At 36.0% G+C, this 21,734-nt stretch overlaps 1 protein-coding gene, 1 long non-coding RNA gene and 1 other non-coding gene across 3 annotated transcripts; 2 read left to right on the forward strand and 1 right to left on the reverse strand.

The window, feature by feature from the left end:
* Window positions 1–14,140: 14,140 nt before the first annotated feature.
* On the reverse strand, window positions 14,141–14,881 carry LOC138906796 (uncharacterized). Its single transcript, XM_070196465.1, has one exon. The coding sequence runs from the start codon at window positions 14,879–14,881 to the stop codon at window positions 14,141–14,143; it is 741 nt and encodes a 246-aa protein (XP_070052566.1).
* A 388-nt stretch (window positions 14,882–15,269) lies between these two features.
* On the forward strand, window positions 15,270–15,376 carry LOC117279150 (small nucleolar RNA R71). The gene has a single exon (XR_004509558.1). It is a non-coding gene; the product is annotated as a small nucleolar RNA R71 (small nucleolar RNA).
* Window positions 15,377–17,876: 2,500 nt separating this feature from the next.
* LOC104096634 (uncharacterized) lies at window positions 17,877–20,760 on the forward strand. Its single transcript, XR_686393.4, has 2 exons — window positions 17,877–19,272; window positions 20,501–20,760. It is a non-coding gene; the product is annotated as an uncharacterized lncRNA (long non-coding RNA).
* The last annotated feature ends 974 nt before the right edge of the window (window positions 20,761–21,734 follow it).

The raw sequence follows: 21,734 nt of genomic DNA on the forward strand, positions 1-21,734 counted from the left end.
AGATGCATATATCATACTATCGAGACGTTCGGCCCGCTCCACAAGAAAGGAAGAAAGTTACCGAATTACGAGACACGTGTTTACAATACAGTACATGAGCACAGAACGAATATAATCTTTACCGTTTATCAAATAACTCGCCCACAACTCAAAGTGTTAAGGCTCCACCTATTATACATATATTTATTTCTAAATCAAATTCAGTTATAATTTTAATTAATTAAGCCAACAGAACGAGTTCAAATAATTCAATTATTACATGATAAAGTCCTAAGTTTACCCGCACATACACATGCTTTAGCTACGTACGGCTCTCGTCACCTCGTGCGTACGTAGCACCCAACACTAGTTGCACATAACAATAAATATCACTTATGGATAGTTTTTCCCTCACAAGATTAGATAAGAGACTTACCTCGCTCCGAAGTTCCATGACCGGCTCCAACGCCTCTCTAACACCTCAACTCAAAGCCAAACGATCCGTAACTAGTCAAACAATGTGCAACTCAATCAAAATATACTCAAATACTTATAATTAATCAATTCATAAAAATCCTCAACTCCGCTCTAAAAGTTAATAAAATCAACCCTCAAGTCCACGTGCCCAGATTTCAAAAATTTTCAAAGATAAACTTTACCCATAACATCACGAACTCAAATATATAATTTATTCCTAATCCTATTTCTAAAATCGTGGTCAAAATCAAAAAATATCAATTTTTAGGTTTTCCACTAAAATTCTAAATTTCTACAAATTCTCATATGCTTAAATCCATATATAAACCATATATTTAACTCACAATGTGAAGAAACCACTTATCCTATAATAGATGATGAAGATGGCACTCCAAAATTGCTCCAAAATCGGCTCCCATGGACGAAATGAAGTGAAATTGAGCCAAACCCCCATTTTAAAAATCCACACTGCCCAGTACGACCTTTGTACCTGCGGTCCATTAGCCGCTTCTGCGGCTCCGCACCTACGGAAATTTCCATTACAGGTGCGGTTTCCACTAAGCCCAACCAAGTTTGCTTCTGTGGACAAAACGCCGCACCTGCGGCGTCGCTTTTGCGACCACTCCTCCGCTTCTGCGGAAAATCCCCCAACACGAAGCCTCGCACATGCGGAAACATTCCTCGCTTCTGTGGCATCGCAGGTGTGAGGTCCTTCCGCTCATGCGCCTTCACCTGCTTCTACGCCCAGGGTTTCGCTTCTGCACTTGTGCAGATATGGCCAAAGCTCCGCACGTGCGGCCCTTCTCCTGACCGGCTTTCTTCGCTTCTACGACGACCCCATCACACCTGCGTGTGTGCACCTGCGACCAAACCACCGCAGGTGCGGTGACACCAGATTTCAGTAGTTTCCAGCATTACCTCAAATCCAAATTTCAATCCGATTTTAATCTGTTTCAAACCCGAGTCCAAACATACCAACACATCCCAACATACGACATGAACCTACTCAAGGTCTCAAATCACACCAAATAACATCAAAGTTGCGAATCGACGATCTAAAACTTTCTTTAAACTTTCAAACTTCGATGAACGCGTCCGATTCATATCAAAACATTCCAGAATGACGCCAAACTTTGCGCAAAGGTCATAAATCACAATACGAACCTATTCTAAGGGTCGGAATCCCAAACGGATATCGACAACACCAAGGTCCACCTCAAACCAAACTTAGGAAATTCTAAAGCCTTTCAAATGCCAACTTTTCACAATTTGCTTCGAAATGCTCTCGGATAATCCGATACTCAACCCGAACCTACGCCCAAGTCCGAAATCATCATGCGAACCTATTGGAACCTTCAAATCCCGATTCCAAAGTTGTTTACTCAAAAGTCAAACCTTAGTCAATTCTTCCAACTTAAAGCTTCCGAAATTAAAATTTTCTTTCCAAATCAACTCCGAACTTTCCGAAATTTAACTCCGACCACACTACAAGTCATAATACCTGAAGTGAAGCTACTCAAGGCCTCAAACCGCTAAACGACACTCTAGAGCTCAAAACGACCGGTCGGGTCGTTACAAGTTCCTATATCGAATAAAGGAGGAGTGTTACGATAGGTTTACAACATAAAAACTAAAGAATTATGATGAATTTTCACAATATAGAATATGTTGGGATGTACTCATGTAGCACTCGTCACTAGGGGTGTACAAATAAAACCGACAAACTGCACCAATCCGATAATCCGAGTCAAATGAAGAAAAAAAACCGACTATGGTTTGGTTTGATTGGTTTGGTGTTGGAAAAAAAAAACTCGACGATATTTGATTTGGTTTGGTTTTTACTAAAAAAAGTCAAATCGAAACCAACCCAACCCAACCCAATATTATATGTATAGAAGTTTTAAATATATTTAGTACATGAAAATATTTATTGTAGTGTAGTTTATAAATATTCTTAAGCTTTTTCATAATTTTATCTTTCAACGTATTATTTCAAATTTGGACTTATAATTTTGGATGCTTCAAAAAGTTTTATAGTCCATAAATGTTAGTAACTCATATAAATCCTAAACCAAAATCAAATCAATACTAATGATAATAAAAGACATTCAATTCAATTATACTATGAATGAAAATAGTGTTGGATATCTATTATTTAGTTTTTCCATGGTTTAGATAAAATGCATAATTTATTTTTCTTGTAGTGTTTAGTCATGTAAATAATAGTACTTATTAGTCGTACTTATTTTAGCAACTTATTAATAATTTTAAATTATATTTGTTTTTATTATGGCTAATTAATTATATTTATTTTATCCGATTTTCTCATCTTTATTGTTGAATATTTTAATATAATGCCATGAATCATCTCATATTTATGTTATTTTATTAAAATACACCTTATATAGTTCTGTCTGACTAGGATTACAGAAATATTTGGAGCATAAATTCTATGTTTTGTACTATGAAGACTTTATGATAAAAAAATCCGAAACAACCCGAAAACCAGAAACAATCAAAGAAAAACTAAGATTTAAAAACCCGACTTTTATTGGTTTGGTTTGGTCTTTAGATTTAATAACCCGATATAATTGGTTTGGTTTGGTAATTAGAAAATCCGAACCAACCCGACCTATGTACACCCCTACTCGTCACATGGCCAATATGGACAGTATGATTCATATAAGAAGTGGTGGATCCAGAAATTTAAAATCATGGGTGCTAGTTGATAAAAATTACGAAAAAAAAGAAAAAAAGAGTTTAGTTATGGATGATCACTCAATATTTATCTAAATATTTTTTTAATTGCCTAAGCAAATTTACTAATTCTAGTCAAGGGTAAGCACCCACAATTGTCATGTAGAGATCCGCCACTGCAAGAGATGGATGATTTATAATCAATGGTTCAACTGAATCCAATAATTTCAACATGTTATATAGTTGTGTGTGAGAAAAATCACCAAAACTAGACAAATATTAAATTTGGATCTCAAAATTTTAAAAGTGTAATAAATTCAGTGGCAAGACAATAAATGTTAAACTCATTAAATTTTAATTTTGAATATGTAGTTGTTATATAAATTGTGTAGTGATACATTATGCCACTCAGATCTGTTTATAACTAATTAATATTATCTTTTAGTTTTCTATTTTTTGCTTCAAAAGTTGTTCACTGAACAACTACTTTTAACTTAATCTAACATTGCAGGCATGTGAATCCATTAAAATAAATCAGATTGCATGTGTTTTCTCCTCTGTTATAAGATAGTGATATCTATCTGCCACCATTCAAACATGAAAGACTGAAATAAATTTATCTCGAGACTTATGCTAGATGCATTGTATTAGAAGGCAGCTTTTTTGCTCTAATTGTTTACTGCTCCTAAATTATTGCTTTCTTTATTGACTATTTACCGCTCCAAGATGAAAATGGCAGAAAAAAAGGAATTTAATATGATTCGAGTAGATTACGTACACACCACTTTTTTGTGAAAAAGTAAATTTTCATGTATAAACATGCCATTAGGAACCCATAATAACAGTAAAGTCAGTGACAAATCCACAGTTTAAAGTGTTATACTTCCAAAAACCTTAATTATGAAGCAGAACATGTCTGATATTGTTGTATTATAAGATCCCCGCTAATTAATTCAACGGAAAAGGTCCAAATATGTCCTTGTATTATACGAAATTGAGAACATTTACCCTTCGTTAATACTTTAGCTCAAATATGCCCTTACCGTCACATAATTGGTCCATATATGCCCTTAGAGTTACACAGTTGGCCCATATATGCCCTTTTCGAAACGAAATCCACCCAAACTAATTAGCTATTTCGTTAATTGTATTAAAGTGAATTACAAATACTATTTCCTTTTTATTAATATTTTTTTTCTTTACCTTTCTCTTTTCTTTCTTCTTTTTTCTTTTCTTCTTTTTTTTTTTCCCTTTTTCTTTCTCCCTTATCCGATTTCCTCCATTACTGATGCATTCTCCATTTTCGTCACCAATTTTACTTGACAAAACTCATGAATTTCAATTACTAAGAAAATTCTCCCATAAGAATATTTTAATAGATCATATATTTGTCAATTTTTTAATTTTTACTGAACATATATTTAGTTCTAAAAAATTTAACAAAGTAAGATTGAAATAATATTTATGTAACAAAAAATCCGAAAAATCCAACAAAATCGAATAATCCAAACCGATATAATTGATTTGGTTTGATTTTGATAAAAACCGAATCAACCCATTCCATGTACACCCCTAATTTTTTAGAACTAAATATATGTTCAGTAAAAATTAAAAAATTGACAAACTTATGATCTATTAAAAAATTAGGGGTGTACATAGAACGAGTTGATTCGGTTTTTATCAAAACCACACCAACCAATTATGTCAGTTTGGATTGTTCGGTTTTGTTGAATTTTTCGGATTTTTTGTTACATAAATATTATTTCAATCTTACTTTGTTAAATTTTTTAGAACTAAATATTTGTTCAGTAAAAATTAAAAAATTGACAAACATATGACATATTAAAATATTCTTATGGGAGAATTTTCTTAATACTTGGAATTCATGAGTTTTGTCAAGTGAAATTAGTGACGAAAATGGAGAAGATATCAGTAATGGAGGAAATCGGATAAGTGAGAAAGAAAAAAGAAAAAAAAGAGAAGAAAAGAAAAAAGAAGAAAGAAAAAAGAAGAAAGAAAAGAAAAAGGTAAAGAAAAAAAAGTACTAATAAAAAGTACTAATAAAAAGGAAATAATGTTTGTAATACACTTTAATACAATTAACGAAAGAGCTAATTAATTTGGGTGGATTCCGTTTCGAAAATGCCAACTGCGTAACTCTAAAGGCATATATGGACCAACTATGTGACGGTAAGGGCATATTTGAGCTAAAGTATTAACGAAGGACAAATGTGCTCAATTTCGTATAGTACAAAGACGTATTTGGACCTTTGCCCTTAATTCAAGCAGAGGAAGAGGGTAAAAAAAATTGTTTACTTTATAACAAGGCCTCACATAAAGCTGTAAATGCCTTTTATGTAATAGGTTGTCGCAGTTAGACTACCAGGGGCTTGGTTTAATGACGAACAATGTATTGTATTTTGGGTGGAGCGAGTTAGGGGTAACGTAAATCTAATAGTTTTTGTTGAGACTTTGTATATATAAAAAAAATTTATTAAATAATATTATATTATTAAGTTGAGATCGTGGTAAAAATTCACAAATTCAAACCCCTCTGTGGGGAGCAGAACACTGTGAACTTTTTTTATTGTGGAATATATGAATAAATAAATCAAAGAGCTTAGGTGGTAAGGCATTTTCCTAATCTAGAGGCGAGGAAAATGGTACACTGAATTTTAGCGTCATTTTCTTCTTCAATTTTTTTTTTTTGGGTCTTTCCAGATCTTGTTTCATTGAAGTAGACAAGGGGATTTTTTCTTCTCGTTAGATTTGTAGGAAATTAGATGAACCCTGATGATCTTAGATTCCCGATGAAACAATACGGCGAACATACTTGTGACGTGGAACTAGAATTTTAAGTTTATGAATTCTGAATAAATTATTTTATTATATTCTGGATAAATTATTTATTCGTGAATCTTTTAACACAAATACATAATTTAAGCTAAAACTACTAACTTATACCGAACTCATAAGCACTGCACTAGCTTCGCTCATGCTTGCACTAGCTTCGCTCATGCTTGCGGGATATTTGAACAAGAAGACATATTTATCAAGTTTGAACTCTTCGTTTCTAATTTTTCTTAACATTATCAAGAGTAACATATAGGTAAAACAAAAACCCAAAAAAGGAGGTCATTATAACAGGGAGGATGCACCATACATTTGATGGATTCAATCATTTAAAACGCGAACAAGTATACAAGTAAAAATTTACTAGAATATCAACAAATATTATAAATTTCGGATCCGCCTTTAGTTACCTTATAGCGTATGCTCTCGAGTTTGCATGGTTGATCCAGATAAAAACCTGTCCACTTTCATTCGTAGCCAGTTAATCTCAAGGTGGTAATGCTTAATTTCTACGTTTGAGATTCATTTTCTCCGTTACTTCTGGCTTTTCCCCTATTGTTAATGTTATCCCTCTTATTATGGATTCATTATGACTTTTTGGGAAGGTATTCACTTTAAATATATTTACATTTTGTTTGTTTTTCATAGTTCAGAAAAACCACCTAAGTTCTTGATCAGTACATTATACAGTCAGACCTCTTTATAACATCATTCTTATTAACAACACTTTATTATATAAGTCAAACTTTTTCGGATCCAATTTTCATGTTATGTTATAATATATGCCCTCTATAACAGTATTTCGATATAATATCCAAAAATATTCGAAACAAACGAGATTATTATAAAGAGATTTGACGGTAACATGTCATCACAAATGAATCTAACTGCACTCAGATTGACTTCTTATTGGCGAGACTATATGAACGAATCATGGTTAAATTTGGATGGTATATAGGACCCCATTTTTGTGGCCGTAATTTAGGGAAGACTGACTAAATATGAGTTGGCGTTAACTTATTCTTATCTTTATTAGAGAGCAGACCAGAGAGTCATTTCTTTCCGTTTTGACATGTTGGAGACCCAAAAAAAAAAACTCTTTAATACGCTAATTACTCCATCACTTATAATTAGTATTACAGTAAATCAAACAATTTAATGTTAATGGTTGTTAAGTACTACTCCTTCTGTCTCAAATTAACTGTCATAATTTCTAAAAATAGTTGTCGCAAATTATTTGTCATTTTGGAAGTTCAAGATAAAATTAATTATTTTTTCTCATTTTACCCTTAATATATAGTGATTATTCTTGAAGATGAAGATAACACATGAATAGAGTAAATATTTAATGAAAAAAGATTATATCTTAAGACATAAATAAGGATAAAATAGTTCAAAATTCCTTCTAATTAATGTTTTCTTAAAAGACGTGTAAAAAAAAAAAGAAAACATATAATTTGAGATGAATGGAGTATTATTTAAGTTTTGAACGGCCTGGAGAGAGCAATAAGCATATTACAAGATGGGGCTTTCATATATTACGAGTAAGAATACAAAATTTGTTCACGATATGGGAGACCACATGGCCATCGAACCAAACCTCTCTTAGTAATTAAATCTCCTAAAGCTTTTTATTCACAGTTTTTGTCTAAGAAATCAGCCAACTGTTGAGCATCCATTCAAAGATTCCACCTGAAATACCTTTCCGATGAAGATAAACCATGTGAGGATCAATTTCGCCATCCATTAAAATTGGAATCTTTTTTTTTTCTTTTACCTTTTTTGTACATAATATTAATTACACTAGTCAATGAAATACCTAAACCAGTCTTACTCTTTTTATGACTCTCCAAGAATTCACGAGAACATGTGCAATGCCAGTTAGGCCTAAGGAGATAACTCCAATCTTGTTGTGCTGTAGAAAATTGTAATTACGGCAACCACCTTATCAATAAGATATTAACGTTAATGGTTTCAGTATCTAAAGAGCCAGCGCGGAAGTAAAGCTTTTGTTCGAATAGTATATTTGTGTTAAAAGTTTTCGACATAGAACCTACTATAACCGATAAAATTTTTATTTTAAAATCCAAAAGTCATAAAGTTAGAAATACTAGATCTGACTAGGTAAAAAGAGAGGCTTTCACAAGTTTTTAGAGCATGTATTATGCCTTAGAAAAGGAAAAGATTATCTAAGACTTGGTTCTTAAGGTTGCCAATTTAGTGGTTGTAGTAGTCCACTGTACTGTGCTTCACATGTTATGCATAGTTGTGTGTTGACCACCTTTTTGCAAAGACCTTGTGCTTTTCAGATCCCCAGTGGATTAGCTTAAATGGGTAATTAAAGATCAAATGCACTTTGGACCTCCATAACATCTTGGGGAGGCCATATCTGGCCCTTATAATGTGGAAACTTTTGCAGCAATAGAAAAACAACATGCTTTCTTGACTAATAGTGTTTGTTTGAGTTTCAGAAAAAAAAAGTTGCCTGAGAATTTTTTTAAATTAAGGTATAAGCATATTTTATGTTGGCAACAGAAGTTTCAAAAATTTAGGATTTTTAAAATCAATAATGTCACACCTAAGTTTTGAACCTATTACTTAAAGCAAATTTTGAACTGCTACGTGACTACTAGAATCTTTCCTCGTGTCAAATGGATTCAACACCTAATAATGTCAATTGAACCCCTTGATTGAACCTAGCTCCGCCCCTGCTTCAGCATTACTTTGGGTTCTTGGACCTCTGTTAGGTGTCTGTTGTGTGGGCCAATAGCACATCTCATATGCATATTTGTTTGGCCCATATTCTTTTCAGCAGTCTATCTAGTTGGTCTAATCAGATGGCTCTTCTTTGGCAGTGGATTAAATTTTCTTTTTCTTTTTTTTTTTGGTGTAAAAGATAGATTGCATTAATTAAAAGTTTGCGTACAGGTGTTGGTGCTCATGCACCCCAGTACATACAGAAACATTAGTCACAGTAGCAGCTAAGTTGGAGTTGTCGTCCCTAATGCTAACATGTTGACGACCCCCAGTGCTGCAAGCAGTTAGTTCTGCCTCAGCAGTAGTCAAAACAGTAGGTTGAAGAGTATCTGGACCTATCAAGTTGCTAACAAAATATGGTTAGGTATTCTGATAGTTTGCTTCCAGTGCTCCTGGGATTGCAACTATGCGTTAAGTAGTGGCTCCTAGTTGATCTGCCTGCAACTGACTTGACACAAAAAGTGGTGGTTCAACAAAAACTTGTAGAGCAGCATCGCATTGTATCCTACTTCCTAACTTTGCAAATTGATCTGCTACGCCATTTTGTTCCCTGTACGCATGAAGAACTACTGGATCATGGAGCATCCTGAGGAGGTGCCTGCAATCAGAAATCATATTAGTATATCTAGTGTTGTCTATAGCTAATAGTGTTATTACCTCCTGCGCATCAATTTCCACTTCCAGTGGCAATAGTTGCATTTGGACTGCTAGACTTAGTCCTCGTATGAGGGCCTGCAACTCTGCTGTGATGTAATGTAAATGTGTGACTGGGCCAACAAAACCCACTATCCAAGCACCTAGGTGGTTTCGAATGACTCCTCTGATGCCGTCTGTATCAGTGTTACATGAGGTTGCACCGTCTGTATTTAATTTGTAAAAAATTGGTTTGGGTGGCATCCATCTAAGGTTTAGACGTACCTTATTAGGCTGCGTGGTTTGTGATCCAGCCATGTATGCAAACTCAATAGCTTGATGTAATACAAAATTTGGACTAGTTGTTAGAGATGTTTGATCGTAGAGGTTGCGATTACGGGTAAGCTAGATATTCTATAGACTTAATGGTATAAAAGTGCGAGGGTTCAATTTATGTGGGAGGTGAAGTGCCTTTGAATGTATGAGTGTGTGCAGCCAAAGCTTAGGTGAATCCATGGTTGAAAGGTTATTGATGTAATCGTGGATTCCTATGAAATGCCAATACTGTTGAGCATTAGGGCATGCTAGAAAAATGTGATTTAGTGTTTCATGAGCAGCTGTACAGGTAGAACAATTTGCTACTGTTGATATGCCAATAGGATTGAGGTAATGGCGTGTAGGTAGTCTATTATGTTGGAGTAGCCAAAGGAATGTTTTGATTTTTGGTTGGATTGGCAATACCCAAATCCATTTAAAAAGGTTGAGTGTAGCAGTGATGTGAGTGTTGGTATTAACTAGGGCCTTATACATAGTTTGGACAGTAAACTGTCCGTTGTTAGTGAAGGCCTAAAAGAGTTGGTCTAATTGGTGTGTGTATATAGAAAGGTAGTGCTTGTTGATTGTATTTTTTAAGTCGGGAGGAATATCAAAAGGTAGATTGGCCCAATTCCATCCATGTGAGGTTAGGATAGTAGAAAGTTTAAAGGTTTGATGAAATTGTGGCAGAGGTCCTTGGATTAGAGAGCGCAAATGTGTCCCTGATTTAATCCAGGAGTCTGTCCATAAGTTAATATTGTGCCCTGTTCCAATTCTCCACTAGAGACCAAGTTGACAATGGTTCCACCCTTTGAGAATATTGCGCCAAGTTGGTGAGTGGTTAGTGACGGAGGTGAGAGAGGCGCATTTATGTAATAAAGTCTTAGCCCATTGACGAGCGCAAAACACACGCTTAAATTGTGCTCGCTAGTCAAAGATAATATAGTATAATATCGTGTCCACAGAGATTGGATTTAAATAGTGTTCTCATAGTTTGTAGCTAGATTGCTATCCAGGAGGATCAACAATGTGGATTTATATAATTAATACTCTTAAATCTACAACTATTGACTAATGACAATCGCAACAAAGGTAAGCAAGGGAGTTATCAATGGGAGAAAATATAGGTTGATAGGATAGGTGCAAGATAATTGTTTGGGATCTAACTCTAGATAATTCACTTCTAATGTTCAAGTGAGTCTCTCGATTTCACTTAATTATCAGTATAATTGTTTAGTAGAAACTCATCTCTTGATTAAGTTTCAACCTCACAATATGAACAAATTTAAGCTCGGTGAAGATATGCAAGAATTCGTAATGGATTGGTCTTTAGGAGAACCTCTTTCGATTATCCTCCTAACTAGGTTTAATCAAGGATTCAACTAGCCTCTTTCGATTACTTAGAAGAATCTATGAACTCAACCAACAATATAGTGTAAATATATCACAAGTTATGCCTCTCTCGATTAAAAGAACAAGTAAACATAGATGCAATAATTAAATCTTCCAAAAATGATTCAAATACATAAAAATAGAGTTATCATCCACAAACAACTATCAATACACCAAATCCATCAAAACCCAAAAGGATCTACTCCATAGACATAGAGAAGTTCTTCACAAATGAAATAAAAGTAGAGGCAAACATAAATACAATCCAAACCCGGATCGTGAGAGAGGAAGGAAGGATGAAATCCTTGTACTATTGCTTCTCCCCTTCTCCTTAGCTTCCCTAGGTCTAAGGTATGTCCAAAATTCCAGAAATGGTGTTTTTCCCATGTCTTTAACTATCCCCCAAGTAAATCCCAGACGAAAATACCCTTTTTAGCAGAATTGGGAACATACTCTAATATTTTTGCACTACCGTGCCACATGCCGCGCCGTCCCATTTGTGAAAAATTCCAGAACGATTTGGAAAACACATTCTGGGCACATTTTGCACAGCTGCGCCGCCCCATGCGGCGCGACTGTGTAGTTTACTCAGAGTAAGTTCGTTTCTCCAATTTTTGACATCCGAACTTGGTACTCGACCCACGAACGCGATCCCGGTTTAATCCCTTGGGCTTCTACTCAGACTTCAAAGCTGCAAATAGCTCGAATTTGCTTCGCAACATCTAAATAACCCGAAATCATTCCTACACGGCATAAAACACACAATAAGTGTAAAACACTAATAATTAAAGCTCAACATAAGTAAAGTGCAGTGAATTAGAGTGTAATAAGTGACTAAAATACGGGTTTCCAGCCTACCATCAATACCCCACACTTAAATCATTACTCGTCCTCGAGCAATCAAACTACACTTCACACAGACACGACCTTTTTAAATAACTCTCCTAACTCATCATACCAAGAATAATCGAACAGATTAAGCATAATATCATAGCATCCTCGCCTCAAGATTTAACTCAAAAGCACCACACATCTTTTTCACAACTCGCTCACTTACTCTAACACAGAGGTTAATGACAATACCTTTCCTTCATGAATCAAGTGCCCTCACCCAACAATAGAGAGTAGTTCCACACACAATAAAAGTTAAGAATAATTGGGAACTCAAGATAGAAAGAATTCACTCACTCTCAGAAACAATATTCATATGCCACAAAAGATGCACCATAGATTTGCCCGTAGTGTACTACTATACTAATTGAGCTTATTCAGTCAAGGATCAAGTAGGACTTTAATTGGTTGTAATGTAGACTGCGGGATGGGTATGATATATTTAGATATAAGAGTAACTATACCTCCCTAAGCACTTTTAATACATATACTTAACCTTTAAATCCCACACTTATGTCAAACCATAATTCCACATTCACATCCGTATATGTCAACTTCCAACTTCTTTAAGCACAAATACATCAAGAGAAATTACCACTATCAATGAATATAAACTATTTTTTTCTTCATTTTTTTCCGATTCAAGTGGATCATACTTTTTCACAACAGTGAATCTTTTTCCTTATTTCAATAGTTCCACTCAAAAGTCAAACCAACCACCCACACTTCAACTTTTACAAAGTTCATACCAATTTTAAGTGCTCACGAGAGGTAAATGGTTCAAATAGATGGTCAATTCAAACAAAAGGGTAAGGCTTGTAATGTGGTTACCAAAGAAACAAGATTACAGGCTCAACGGGGTTAACTACGATACATAACATTTTTGTGGGTAAAATATATAGCTGGCTCAACAAAAAAATGCCTATATCACTTCCAAGACTGAACAAATCTACTATTTTGCTTTGCAAACACACGGGGTAAGTTCTAGACATCAAATACAATGCACAGAATATACAATCCTTACACACACATGGCATATAATTCATTCAGGATCGGACTTATCAAAATACTCTAATCTAAGTAGTTAAGCAAAGTTAAGATCATACAATTTAAGGTGTTTATACAAGAGTAAAAAAACTGAGCATAAGCGTCACAACTAAAGCACTTACTATTCTCAAGGCACATTAAAGTCAAGAGATAATGCTTTCATTTAAAATCACAGCACAAGATCTCCTACTCCTAGAAAAAAGATTTAACTATACCTGGTTCAAACAAAACCCTTGAAAAAGAACCGTGGCACAAAGGGAAAATTATTATACTACCTATTTTTTTTCTTTGACTTAATCCCTCAAGAAACATATCGAATGACATCCATCGTCAGGAAAAATAAATTTTTTTAAAATTTTCAATCAAATGAATTACAAAAACACACATACACATAGAGATTTATATATATACATCCCCCCACACTTTAAAATGTGTCATGTCCCTATGACACATAAATAAAATCAAGAGGTAAGGAAAACTTCCCCGAACATCTATCGGGGTTTGAGTCGAAGTTGGGCTCCATCCCTCGCGCCCGAACTAGTGCACTCATCCATGAAGATAGCTTCTTCTCAGCCTTCTTGGGGTACACCCCACACTTATCTTTTTCACTCACTGCATCCTTCACTGTCACACCCTTCACTTTCCATACAACACTACCAACTAGCTTCTCCCCTTTTACCCCCATTTCTATATTCATCTCAAAAGTCACAGTTTCCTCGCCCACTCTAAGCATGAGTTTTCTCTCATGTATATCTAATATTACTCTACTCGTTGCTAGGAATGGTCTTCCTAGGATGAGGGGAACCTCCTTGTCCTCTTCTATATTAACCACTATGAAATCTACATGAAATACAAACTTATCTACCCGAACTAAGACATCTTCAACTATTCCCTCGGGTATTAGAGTCATTTGGTATGCCAGTTGCAAAGATATTGGTGCAGACCTTATCTCTCCAATCTCCTTCTCCAGTTTCCTGTAAATAGATAGAGGCATTAAATTAATTGAGGCCCCAGAATCACATAGAGATTGATAAAAAATAGTAGTGCCTAAAGGGTAAGGTATGGTAAAACTCCCTGGATCTCCACACTTTTGTGGGAGTTAGCTTTGTAATATTGCACTGCAATGCTCTGTGAGCTTGACCACCGAGGTCTCTTCTATTTTCCTCTTTTTTGTCGGGATCTCCTTCAAGAACTTGGCATAAGCTGACATTTGTGAGAGAACTTCTGTGAACTGTAGGTTTACATGAACCTGTTTCAGCACATCTAGAAATCTCTCGAACTGCTTGTCCATCTTTTCTCTACTTAGCTTTTGGGGAAAAGGAAGTGCAGGCATATGCTTGCTCACCTCAGGTTCCTCCGTTCTCGAGTTTTCTTCCTTATTCTTTTCGACACCACTTTTCAGCTGCTCCCTGCTTTCTTTTTCATGTCTCATCTCTTTGTGGATTGGGGTGAGATCTTTCAATACTTGCCCACTTCTCAAAGTTACAACATTCACTATTTCTTTGGGATTTCTTTCTGTATCAGCCGGAAGTATTCCTGGGGCTCTCTTAGACATTAGAGTAGCTAAATGCCTAACCTGTCTTTCCAGGCTTCGAAAAGATACACCCAATTCTTTGATAGCTACATCATGGGCATCAAGACTCTCATCCGTCTTGATAATGAAGGTCTTCATAAGATCTTCTATGCTGGGCTGATTCGAATGTGGAGGTTGATACTGCTGCCTCTGCTGATTTTGAAAACTTGGAGCTCCTTGTTCCTGGAATTTGGGGTTGTTTTGTTGCCAGGCATTTGCAGTACCCCCAGGTGAACTCCATGAAAAACCGGGGTGCCTCTGACCCATTGCATTAAAAGTATAGTTTCATACAACATTTACTTCCTTAGTTGAGGCATGACACTCATGAGTAGGGTGTCCTCTTCTACATATATCCCAAGCTGCATGGTGTACATTTTGCATCGAAGCTATAGTTAGCTTTCGTATTTCTTTAGCCATAACATCAAGCTGTACTTGCGCAGATGTAGTAGCATCAACTTGGTGAACACTAGTTGATTTTCTTCTTTCCACATTATCAGAGGGCCACTGATTAGCATTTTCGGATAATTCATCAAGAATTGTAACTATCTACTCTGGAGTCTTCTTCATAAAGGGGCCTCCAACTTCATTGCTCAATGTTCAACGCGAGATCGGTGTCAATCCATCCCAAAAATCTGGGAGTTGCATCCAGAGTTCAATTTCACTATGTTGACACCTCATAACTATCTCCTTAAGCCTCTCCCATGCTTCAAAAATAGTTTCATTCTCTTTCTGGCAGAAGTTATGGATTTCTCTTCTAAAATTGATCATCTTAGCTAAGGAGAAATATTTATCAAGAAATTTTCTGATCATTTCCTCCCATGTTCTAATTGATCCATGTCACGACCCAAAATCCAACTAGTCGTGATGTAACCTAACCCAATCCATTAGGTAAGCTAATTACCAACTATCTGATTTCAATAAGAATTATTAAAGCAATTTAAGTGAATAAAGGTCTTAATATTGTACAATCCCCAAGAACTGGTAGTACAAATCATGAGCTTCTAAGAATAGAGTATACAAAGCGAAAATGAAATAAATACATAGTCTGTTTGAATAGTACATAAATAGAGCTTTTATAAAATCTAAGGCTACCCTGAATAAGAGGCAGCTACAACAGGAACGCATGTACATCTTCAAGTCCCGCAACCATCGAGCACAACAACAACAGCAGCCAACATCTGCACGCAATATGCAGAAGTGTAGTATCAGTACAACCGACCCCATGTACTGAGTAAGTAACAAACCTAGCCGTAGGTTGAAAGTAGTGACGAGCTTCCACCAAGGTCGGGTCCAAAACCAATAGTTCACAACAATCCATAACAACATAAAGCAAATAATACCAGAAGTAACTCAGGGATAAAATACTCATCCAAATAATGATTTCAAAAATAGTAGTTCTTTCTTTCAAATACATCAGTGAAAACCCAAATCGTTTGCCGAAGTTGCCAATAACATGAATAGTTTGAAAACAATAAATTTCTCCAAAAATCTTTTCAATAATAAATAATATGTTTCATTTTCCTTCCGGATAACCCGTGTAAAACAAATACATCACTATGCCCATCTGTCAAAATGTGTGAGAAATCATGAATGATGTGATGTTGTACAACGTGAGGAAAAATACATCTCTATTCCTGTATGTCATGTGTGCATGCCAATGGGATGCCACTCAGTGATAAAATAATAAACAGCCCCTCGGGCAGAACATCAATCATATACAGCCCATCGGGCAAACCTCACAGTCACTCGTGCCACTCGGGAATACCTCACAATCACTTTTGCCACTCGGGCATACCTCACAATCACTCTTGCCACTCGGGCATACCTCACAATCACTTATGCCTCCCAGTCACTCAGCACTCGGCACTCGACACTCGCACTCAGTAGGTACCTGCGCTCACTGGGGGTGTGTACAGACTCCAGAGGGGCTCCTTCACCCCAAGCGCTATAATCTACACGGACAACTCACGTGCTGCACGGACAACTCACGTGCTATAATAATAAAGTATGCTACAGGTGAGCAGCCCCGATTCACACTCATTCTCACAATCAATCCCTCGGCCGATATCAAACATGCTGCGGCGTGCAGCCCGATCCCATAAATATGCAACATGCTGCGGCGTGCAGCCCGATCCCATAAATATCCTCACAAATCAGGCACTCAGCCTCACTCAGTCATCAATCTCTCCAGTCTCTTGGGCTCACAATGTCATGAAAATTACCCAAAAATAATGATATGATGTATCAATAAATAACAACAGAGACTGAGATATGATATGCAATGAAATGAATATGACTGAGTATGAATTTTCAATTTAAATAAATAATTCACAACAATATGACCTCTTTGGATCCCAATAATACTGGCACATAGCCTAACATGATTTTTAATATGCTTTTCATCTTAATTTCTCTAACTCATAAAACACATGGAAAATGCCAAGATCATTTAACTACAAAATTCCACAGAAATAATTATGTCACAATTTCTATAGTGCATGCCTATACGCCCGTCACCTAGCACGTGCGTCACCTCCCAACAATTCACGAAATACATATATTCAGAGTTCATACCCTTAACTCCGAGATTAGAAGAGTTACTTACCTCGAACATGCCAAATTCAATGTCGAGCAAGCTAAGCAATGCTCCAGAAATTCCATTCTGCGCATATCAACTTCCAAATGGCTCGAATCTAGTCACAATAATTTGACTCAGTCCACACAATTTATAAGAATTAATTCCATATCAAAACGCTAATATTTTCCATAAAATCTAAAATTACGCCCCAAAAATCACCCGTGGGGCCCACGTCTCGAAATCTGACGAAACTCACAAAATACGATAACTCATCCAATTACAAGTTCAACCATACTAATTTCACTCAAATCCGACTCCAAATCGATATTCAAACTTGAAAAATTCATTTTGTGACATTATAGAAATTTCCTTCTATTTCTCTTGAAGATTCAATAATCTTACACCAAAAATGAATATAAATTCATGGAATATAATCACAAGGGAGTTAAGAATACTTACCCCAAGTTGTGTGGAAAATTTCCTCTCCAAAATCGCCCAAACCGAGCTCCAAAATGTCCAAAATGAGAAAAAATCTCGGAACCCTCGTTTTAAACACTGCCCAGGCATTTCCGCACCTGCGGTGTCTGGGCTCGCACATGCGCATCCTCATTTGCGGAACAAATTGCGCGCCTGCGGACAATGCCAACCTTTCAAAACCTCGCATCTGCGGGCTCGCAGTTTGAGAGCTGGAATAGTACTTATTTTGTTGCAATTTTTGTTGAATTTCTGATTTTTTATTATCAATTGAACTGGTTGAAGTTGTAGCTACTTTGACATATTTTATAGGCAAAATGGCCTCGTGGCCACTTAAACTTGCACCCAATTACCAACCCGGTACACAAACTTATATATTTCTCATTTGAACACTCCAACTTGACAGATTGAGTACTAAGAAACACATCCAACAACACGTGTATATCAATTGCGGTGACATGTCAACACATCATATGTTAGACTATTTATTACTTGTCATGTGTTATTTGTGGGTCCCATTTTAAAAATAAATATATTAAAATTTCATGTCATCTTCATCACTGAACTCACGTCCCCCCCCCCCCCCACCCCACCCCCACAGTAAAAGAAGCTATTGCCGGCAAAGCCTCCGAGCAAGCCCCAAATCCAAGAAACTGATAGGCCACCAAAAAACTCGAGTTGGCCGGAGAAGTCACTGGTAAATATCTCTGAATTTTCAGCCACCATTTTCGCCCAAAACCCCTAATTACCATCTCCGTTAAACCTCCTTCCCACCAAGCCCAGACCAAACAAATAAAAAATAACCCAATTCAATATCCCCTGCCACAAAAATTTAAAGAAAGAAAAAGAAAGGAGCAATGACCAGAAAAATTTCTTCGGCACCATCATCGGAGATTTTCTTTTGCCGACATTGAATTGTGAGGATAACCTTTTCTATCTTTCTTCTTCTGCATTCTTGTACTCAATTGAACAGAAATTAATCCTTCTCAAGTAAAAATTAATAATGGAAAGGGGATGGGGACGAGATGGAAATGGATCACTGGGGGATGAGGACGAGATGGAATTGGATCACTGGGGGATGAGGACGAGATGGAATTGGATCACTGGGGGATGGGATATGAAACTAAAGAAATGGGGATAAGGAAGGAGGACGAAGTGGGCCGGGAGAAACAGAGGAAGTTTTAGTTTTTTTCTTTTTTCTTTTTGTTATCTTTTTATTATTTATATTTTTTAAAATACTTCTTCCATCAAAGTATTACACTCCCACGCTTTTTTAGTGTGGTGTGCACACAATTTGGCCATGTGAGCTATGCTGCCTCCACATAGGCATGGTCAACGGTCAAAGTGGTTTATTAGTTAACAAATATCGGAGTTAGAGTGTTCAAATGGGAAATGTATAAGTTTGTGTACCGGGTTGGCAATTGGGCGCATGTTTAAGTGGCCACGAGGCCATTTTGCCTATTTTATATATAGACTCACGATTTTTTCTGCTTCACATTTGATTTTATTTTTTGACATTCACTTATTTTATTATTTCAGGTTATGCAACGAGTACCAAAAACATCAAGGATACCTACTGTTGCTGAAAATGCTTCACTTTCTCACGGTACATCTTTATCCTTTAGCGCGCTACTGTTTGAGTTTTTTACTGTTTGAATTTTCCTCCAATTTATTTTATCACTAGAATCTGGTTTCATATACCCAAATGCTTTTGCCTTAACTGCTTTTTGCTACTAGTTGTTGTTCTCACTGCTGCTGCTCTATTACTCACATAGTTATTACTCTTGCTCTCAAAAATTTCTTTTACCTTTGTTTAGTTTTGTTGGTTATTAGCCAAAACAGAACTCTGTTTGTTGACCTGGGGTTATTCAAATCAAGTATTAAACACATTAGCATTGACTGGGGGACCTTGAATTCCTCTGGAAACTTGTGCGGAGTGTAAGTTATTAATATGGATATGGGTCAAAAGAACATGCTTCCCATATGGTAAATCTAATTACAAGTGCAAATCTAATACTTCTATCCACAATATAAACATTGCTGTTAGAACAAAGTAACCAGCCAAACAGAGTTGTCATCAGCCGTCTTAAGGCCTTGATTCCGAGAATGCTGTAAAGATCCAGCAAATGGCATTAGCCAAACTGGCCTAACTATTTTTCTGTAACTAGTAAATATGCTTATCTGTGAGCCGAGCATCAGATATTGTAGTTTGGTACACAAAATGACATGACTACCAATAGGCAATAGTCTTTACAAGAACACTGCCCTTTACTGAAGCAGTGGAATCGATTACTATCCCTTACAATAATCTCCCTTCCCTCCAACTTTGAAATGATTTTGATTGCTGTGTGCACAGTTGGTATATACGCACACATTTGGTAAATCCATATACAGTTGGTATATACGCACACATTTGGTAAATCCATATACAATTGGTATATACGCACACATTTGGAAGTGCAAATCTAATTGTTCACTGAAAGTGCACAGTTGGTGTATAAGCACACATTTGGTAAATCCATATACAATTATTAGGAAGTAGAAGGAAATATAAGCATCATACTTCTATTGGTAATTCATCTTATTGGGAGTAAATGGAGCTCTTCATATGAGCAGAATATTTAGTGCAGAACTACAACTTCTCCTTAAGTGAAATCCCTCCAAATCTTGCATAAAGTTTATATGTTTTTGCTGTCTACAATGGTGTGATTATCTCTGTCTTGCATTCCTCTTATATTTAGTGATGGCTAGTAGAAAAAGAAGATTTGCTTGCATGCGTACATGTACCGTGCTCATATATTTCATGTATTGACGTAGTTATTTTATAATTTCAGGTCATACAGTCTGATGATCGATAATTTAGCGGGTCGAAGATTTCAATATGATGAAGAGTTACATAAATTATTTGAAGACTATTATTCGTTAGGATTAGTCATATAATGACATTAGCTATTTACTTCAAACAATATAAGTTTATTTTTAAGTTACTGTGATATTAATATTTTGGATTAGTACTTTCTTTTATTTGTTAAGATTTAATGAGATACATTATGTTTTTATGAATTATTATTAATATGTTTTGTTATTTGGATCATCTTTTGAACGGATGTAGTATTATTAATGATTGGTAAACAATTGCCATTATAACTGGTGACTTTTAGCGACCGTTTAACAGGATTTACCAGTTATAAAAATGGACGACAAAAGGGCAAATTACGATGTTTCCATAGAGGATATTGTAGCCATTATAATTTCTGTTAAAGATGACTTTTAGCGGCAATTTAATTGAATTTACTAGCCATTAAAATAGATGCTAAAAGGGAATACTAATACGTTTTTCAGAAGGGATATTATAGCCATTTTAATTGCCACAAAACAATTACCGCTAAAAGTATGCACTTTTAGCGACAATCTTTTTAAATTTATCGGCTATAAAAATGGACACTAAGAGATCATTAGTAGCCGTTTTATATTGGATTTAGCAGCCATCATAATTGTCGCAAACAATTGTCGTTAAAGCAAATGATATTTAGCGGCAATATGTCATCCCTTTTACCAGCTTTTGTGATAATCGCCGCTAAAGGGTTTGCCGACCCCAATTTCATCGGCTAATAATAAATGGCCGGTAAATGATATAGCGGCGATTGTTATTGCCGCTAAAGCCCCTTTTTGTTGTAGTGCGAAACACACCCGAGGCCCCCGATACCCCGTCCAATCATACAAACCAGTCCCATAATGTAACACAAACTTTCTCGAGACCTCAAATCCCATCAAACAACATCAAAATCATGAATCGCACCCCAATTCAAACTTTAATGAACTTTGAAACTTCAACTTCTACAATCGATGCCGAAACCTATCAAATCACGTCCGATTGACCTCAAATATTGCACACAAGTCACATTTGACATTACGGACCTACACCAACTTCCGGAATCGAAATCCGACCCCGATATCAAAAAGTCCACTCCCGGTCAAACTTCTCAAAATTATCCAAATTTCCAACTTTCGCCAAATGACCCCTTAATGATCTACGGACCTCCAAATCCACTTTCGGACGCGCTCCCA

Source organism: Nicotiana tomentosiformis, chromosome 1 (assembly GCF_000390325.3).
Source record: "Nicotiana tomentosiformis chromosome 1, ASM39032v3, whole genome shotgun sequence".
In the NCBI taxonomy this organism is placed as follows: Eukaryota; Viridiplantae; Streptophyta; class Magnoliopsida; order Solanales; family Solanaceae; genus Nicotiana; species Nicotiana tomentosiformis.

Coding starts and splice junctions, on each gene's coding strand:
- LOC138906796 (XM_070196465.1), bottom strand. CDS start 14,881: ATGGGTCAGAGGCACCCCGGTTTTTCATGGAGTTCACCTGGGGGTACT.